A 6,775-nucleotide genomic window follows, 5' to 3' on the forward strand; every position below is an offset into this window, starting at 1 on the left:
ATATTTCAAAAGCAACTACATAATTCAATTTCAGCAATGAGTACCTTGTTGCCTTCTAAATTTGGGGGTGGGAGAGGTTTGAGCTAAATATTTAAAAAAAAAAAAAATTGAAATCTCCTTATATTTCATACAAAAATGGGGTTGAGATTGAAACCTGCTCGTAGTTGGATGTCAGGATGACACCCGTGGGGTAAGCCAAAACGAAGGTTGGAATCATGATCAACACAGAAAAGGTCGCAACTCCACTGTCTATATTAAAAAGAAATTTGCAAAGGCATGAGTTAAGTCTGAGAAGGGAACCTTGCTCGTAGTTGGATGTCTGCATGACACCCATGAAGGCAAGTCAAAACGAAGGTGAGATGCCTGGATCAACACATAAAGAAAAAGAAAAAAAAAGATAAAATATCAAGGAGAAATTTTTGTCAACTTTAAACTATAAGGCCATATTTGGAAAATAAATATTAGATAGTCTTGGAAATGAGTAAGGGTTAAAGAATAAGCTTGCCACATCTAATGTCTAGAAATATTTCCATAGGTACAAAAATAAAGCGAAGAAAAAACGTGAATCTAATAAATCTTGAATTAGAAAGAGCTTTGAGAGGTCTAGCTGATGCGTCAGACGAGTTGAGATATATATTGAGACTTTAAGTACATATTTGAGGACAAGAATTGTTTTAAATTTGGGGGTGTGATAACTTATAGGAATACAAGTTATTCTGGATTTTTTTTTTTCGAAAACAATTAAGAAAAATAAAAGGAAAATGCATTAGCTTGACAAAGAATCCACACGAATAATTATACTTTGCAATCATGAGATTACAAAACTAGTAATCCTTGAAAAAGTATGAAATATGTCACTTTTGGACACAGGATGAATGAAAAAGAAAATGAAACAAGCTGTAATCGAAAACGCATCAGTTCAACACCAACTTTGCAACACATAGTACCACGCGATGAAGAAAAACACGACAAACAGAAAACGACAAATGTGTGGGCGATGGAAGTCAAGTTAACGAAACAAGTTGGTGGCCAATGTGATAGGTTCATTGCATAGCCAGTGGATCTCTGACGCATAGCAAGCGACACACAAGGCATGGAATTTAATATGAGGCGTCAGACCATTATTAGAAAGAGGCGATGACCACTTTTTGACGCCTATAAATAACCCATTCAAGAAATCGAAAACAACTTCATCTCAATTTGAGAGAGGGGAAGTTCTGTCAAAACTCCATCCTAACCCTCCATAACTCCCATTTCTCCAAGCTTTTCTTGTGAGAATTTTGAGTGAGAGCTCGATAATTGTTCAATAAAGAAGAGGGAGTTCCTCCAGATCATTGCAGTCAGCATAAAACAGCCACCGCTAAGGGAGCAAGAGATTATCACTTATGGCTTGATTTCTTCACTTCCCTTTTATTTCTTGCCTCTTTTGTTCCTTCATATTTATGTTAAGTATAGTGATTTAAGAACACTATTCTTAATATGAATGCAATTCCTTCCATATAGTAGCTAACATTTTTTCACTTAGTCATGCATAAGTAGGCATTCATCTTGTTCTAACGTGTGCTTATTAAGTTGCTAAAACTAGATCGAGATATTGATGTAAGTATAAAACAATCAACGCCTTGAGAAAAGGACGCAGAAATGGAACCTGCTTAATAAGGAAAGAAGTAACTTTAGAGATAAAAATAGTCTTTCGCAATCAAAACTTACTGCATGCATCCTAGAAATATGGTAGTGTGGCATAAAAAATCGAGAGGTGAAATTCATTAGTTATGAGTTTCTGACATGAAAGCATAACTTATACATTGCTTAGGAAAATGTTGATGAATCTTTTCTCAACCCTATTCATTTATTGTTACTTCATTCGCTCTCGCCGCACACTACTTTGTTTTGAATTGCAATTATCATTGCATCCATTTCATTTATCTCATTACCTAGATTAAATAGGATAGATGCATACATTTCCATCGCCTACTTTATAATCAAAACACTACATCAAGATCGAGCAAAATCTTATCGCACGTTTTAATCGCATGTCCCTAAGTTCAACACTCAGATGATATCGAGGTATACTCTAAATTAAGGAATATTCATAATAAAGAGTACAACATAAGGCATTTCATCACATCAATCTAAATGGCAACGGAATATTTCATGCACATGCACATTGTCAATTCCATTTACAAATCAATACTACCGATATTATTGTTTGATATTCATCCACATCGATACTAATCATTGGTTTCTATAAGGACATCGATGTTTGTTTCATATTATCCATTACGAACCGTATGCATACGCGATAATGAAAAAAGTGAGAGAGGCCAATTCTAAAGAGTCCACACAAAAAGAGGAATGAATCCCACCCAATAATCAATAGTAATACAACCGATCATACGCTCCTATCAGCTGTAATGGTACAGATTAATTCCAGAGGCTTCAATTACAACTTCGTAATGAAGTGGGTCCACATTTCTTTTATCTCCATAGATTGATTACGAGTCTAGGTCCTAAAGTCCAGTAACAATAATGGATAATAACTGTACTCCATGCAAAAGTCCACCTAGAATTTATTTTTGTGCACATTAAGTCAAATTTTAACTAAAGCTCATCTTAAAAGGGGAGAGAGTGAAGGGAGGAATAATTGAACAGCAAAAAGTAACAAGTTAACATGGTAAAAAAAACAATAAAGAAGCCAAAAAAAAAAAAAAAAAAAACGAAAAACAAAACGAAAAAAACGAAAAAACGAAATAAAAATAAACAAACTTTGTTCCAAGGTAAAAAGGGGCGTTTCATCGCTACTCATGAATTTCAACGAGATTTTCCATTTAAAATGACCCAGTAAAACTGTTGAGAAAAAAGAAAAATACATTATTACCCAAAAAGAAATCAGACTAAAATATACTTAGGTATAAGATAGAAAAATGACTTCGAATGAAAATTGTGATTTAGTCACTTCTTTTTCAAGTACTTTATAATCAAAGGGAGTACAAAATAAGTTACCTGTATAACATTATATTAGTAAAAAAATAATACTTGGTGTATCTAATATAATGTTATATTAATTCCCATCTTTGTATATCTCTTTCCACTATTAGATAAAAAAAAATGTTAAAATATTCTAAAAAAGAAAAAAATAAAATAAAATTTATCACATATTTAATGGAATGTATTGTCGTTCGAGATGCACGAAGTATTTTTCAAGAGGAAGATCAAAGAGGTTTTCTTAGTTCCATCAAAGGGTGCCTAGGAACATAACAAGAAGATGAGTGTTACATTGCAATTCTACATTAGGGTGATGATGCATGCATATGATGTGGCATGCTAAACAACATTAAAGTGACACGTAGCATAATGATGACATCCCACAAACCCAATTATCCTCTTTTTTTTGGCCGACACATTTACAAGTGATATCGTGGACCAATTAAAACAAATCCATAGCAAAATTGACCTGGACAGAAGTGTGGCTATCGATCAACCAACCAACGCACATATTGTAAGACATAAAGGACTAAATACATTGCACACGCAGCCCCATTTGCCCCATAAGCCTAAGGATGAACATTGGTGAGCTATTACAAAAATTAACAATTTCCTAACGTTGATAAAACATTAAGCAAATTAAACATACCAATGTTCAAACAAGCTCAGCTCACAGAGTTTCTAATTTAGCATTAGTTTTGTGTTTCCAGTGATGAATATATGTATGAAGTTTTAGGAGTTCAATGGGTGGTTTTAGCAGAGAAAAAAGATGAACATGATTCAATGGAAGTAAAGATGATACTTTCAATTCTGAAATCAAAAGGGAAAAAATTGAAATTCTTTTTCTACAAGAAAACCCATCTTCCACACTTATTTTTATATTGTAGCGAGATAGAGAGAGATAGAGAGGGAGAGATAGAGAGAGAGAGTAGCATCATCATCGAGTGCGACGTTGAAGGGAGATCGAATGGCTGAGAGAGAGATTCGACGGCGGCGAAGATGATTGGATGATGAGCCACCGTGAAATTTGCTCTCAATCGTCACCATGGTAGAGTCATAAGGGCCTAAGGAATCGCTCAAATCCTTTCCAGTTTATCGGCTTTAACGACGGGGTTCGCTCGAGCGATCTCCTCTCTTCCGATTGACTTGAAATCGAAGGTGCAGCCGTGTTTCTCCGGGTACCTATGAGCCCCACAGAACGTGGTTCCGCATCTGCATCTGAACCCGGTCAAACCCACCTTCTTACGGCAAGATGAACAACGGTTCGAGTTCGGGTTCGGATTCAGATTAGAGTTTGGCTGGTTTGCGGCCTCAGATCTAACCGCCACAAGGGGAGGGATGGTCAGATCTGTGGTGGCGTCCGGCGGGGACAAGGCAACAACAGGGGAAACGGGGGGAGGATCGATTGGGGAAGAGGAGGGAGAAGGAGATGATGAGGCCGAGAGAGCAGCTTCGATGGTGGATTTGGTGGAGGCTTGTTCTTGTTCTTTAAGACGGAAATCTCTGTAACATTTGGAGCAGAGATCCATGGTAGCTGGGCTACCGAAGAAGCCGCAATTGTTGGCGCAGAGACGGTGGCCTTCAGGTGCTTGGCATCTGTGCTCTTCAGCCATGTCTTTCTTCTTCACAACCTCACGTTTTCGGATTTACAACGGATCGCGCAGTTTTGTTCTACAGATCTAAAAAGGCAAAACCCTAAAATTAGCAATCCAGAACAGAGAAAATCGAAATCCGTCGAAATCAAACATTCGTTTGCAGACGGAGATTACGATCGAATAATCAGGATCAGCAGAAAATAAGTAGATTAAGAAGATCGATGAACTTGGCTGTTTGGTTATCGAGAAAAATAGAAACAGACAGGGAAATGAATCAGATGATGAAGATTCTTAAAATCATCAACGCATAAGAATTAGACAACAACAAAACCATAGAAATCTCGTCTCTCTACACCCTAGAAACGAACAGATACACGGATTCAGCAAATTTAAAATTTACCTAAAATTGATAACATCATAACCCAAAACAAGACGTGGAAAACTAGAACAGAAACAAGACAAATGAGAAAAATAAAATGAAGATCAAAGTCCGAAGAAAACTGTACCTGAAGAATGAAGGGGATTGAGGGTTTTTTTTCCTTTTCAGAAACGGATTGGAGATTAAAAAAAAAAAGGAAGAAGAATCTTAAGAAAGAAGAATCTACCGAAGAGTTCAGAGATATAATAAAGAACGAGAAAATGAAATTAGGAGAGAGAGGGGAAGAAACAAGGAAACGGGACAAAATCAAAATAATTAGACATATTTTATTTTATTTTTTAAAGAAAAGAGAATAATAGTAAGAAATAAAAATCGGGAAAGCCAGGCTGGAAGCAGCCAAAATGGAAGTATAGCCAGCCCAATATAGCGCGACGATGACGAAACAAAGACCGCGGAATATCTTTACTAACTTTAATAAATTACAACTTTAGCCCCCAAAATATCCACCCCCATTCTTACGTTTCTTTTTCTTTTTTTTTTTTTTCAAATGGGAGCCCAATGGACAATGCTAATGCACCTATTAGCATCTTTAAGACGGAAGGTTCGACTTCTCATTGAACAACAAGAAAGTTTATGATGTTTTTAACCATAATTCTTGCATTAATGTCACTTCTATTGTGATAGGATCGGAAGTTCCTATCTTCGTATTCAATGTGTATATGGTTGAATTGAGGATGTTTTTTGGATCAACCAAAAAATTCAAATAGATTAGGTGGATAACCCAAAGAACCTAAATACAATCTCTAACACAATCCTTAAAATTCAAATTGGGTTGAGTTAGGTTATGGGATTATAATTTAATTTTTCTTTTTAATTAAAAATATGTAAATTTATATACAATACATGACTTATAATTAAAAACTCATAAAATTCAAATTTAAAATATCAAACATTTATGATATTTATTACAAATTTTAAATAAAGACAAATATTATAACAATTTTAAAATAAAAATATTAAACATTCACAAAGTAACCAAACTTTAAAATCATATATATATATATATATATATATATATATACATATACAAAGTAATCAAACTTTAAAATTCTAAATATCAAATATCTATACATCTATTTGAGCCGAGCTTGACCTCCAAGAGATTGACCACGTTTTCTTAAAACTCGTAAAAATAGTTTTTTCTCGATTCATATGAGGCGAGATTGACCACTAAGAATTAGTTAAAAGATCAACTTTTTTTTCTAACTTATCAATTATTTTTGGGCCTCAATACATCTCGTAGGATTATACATCAAGATTTTCTAATTTTTTTTTTTTTAATATAATCTTCTCAAATATTAAGTTAATGGAATCGACACTTTGAGTGTCTAAACCTAATGAGAGTAAACAAGAGAGAAAAAAGAGTTGATGGTTGGGTGTAGATGATTGTTTGTGTTTATAAATTAATTGTAAGTGTCAAGGGTATCTATACAACTTTTAAAAGTTCAAAGATATTTTTAAAATGAATATTAGTAGTTTTTATCCCTACATTAATCATAAAGATATTTAAAATTTAAGGGTATTAATGAAACTTTTAAAGTTTACAATATTTTTAAAAAATACATAAGTTAGAGACATTTGTTTTTATAATTTAGATTTTCTTTTTTAATCCTTAATCTTCATATATGATCTCGACCAAATCTAAAAAACTAAAAACATATATTGATGGCTAAATTACAATTTTAGACACCGATAACTTTCACATATGTAACTTTGAATTTTCAAATTTTCTATTTAGTATGTTCATGTATTTTTA

The 6,775-nt window shown here is 33.9% G+C and overlaps 1 protein-coding gene across 1 annotated transcript; it reads right to left on the reverse strand.

Moving 5' to 3' along the window:
• Positions 1–3,769: 3,769 nt before the first annotated feature.
• Positions 3,770–5,421, reverse strand: LOC120073734 (A20/AN1-like zinc finger family protein). The gene is made up of 2 exons (XM_039026550.2): positions 5,087–5,421; positions 3,770–4,664 (listed from the first exon to the last, which is right to left on the reverse strand). Exon 2 carries the CDS (start codon positions 4,596–4,598, stop codon positions 4,062–4,064), a length of 537 nt encoding a protein of 178 aa, XP_038882478.1. The 5' UTR covers positions 4,599–4,664; positions 5,087–5,421; the 3' UTR covers positions 3,770–4,061.
• Positions 5,422–6,775: the final 1,354 nt, after the last annotated feature.

This window comes from Benincasa hispida, chromosome 3, assembly GCF_027475165.1.
Source record: "Benincasa hispida cultivar pf3 chromosome 3, pf3_genome.v1.1, whole genome shotgun sequence".
Classification (NCBI taxonomy): Eukaryota; Viridiplantae; Streptophyta; class Magnoliopsida; order Cucurbitales; family Cucurbitaceae; genus Benincasa; species Benincasa hispida.

Bases quoted from the DNA above. Each gene is read 5' to 3' on its own strand.
- LOC120073734 (XM_039026550.2), bottom strand. From the start codon at position 4,598: ATGGCTGAAGAGCACAGATGCCAAGCACCTGAAGGCCACCGTCTCTGC.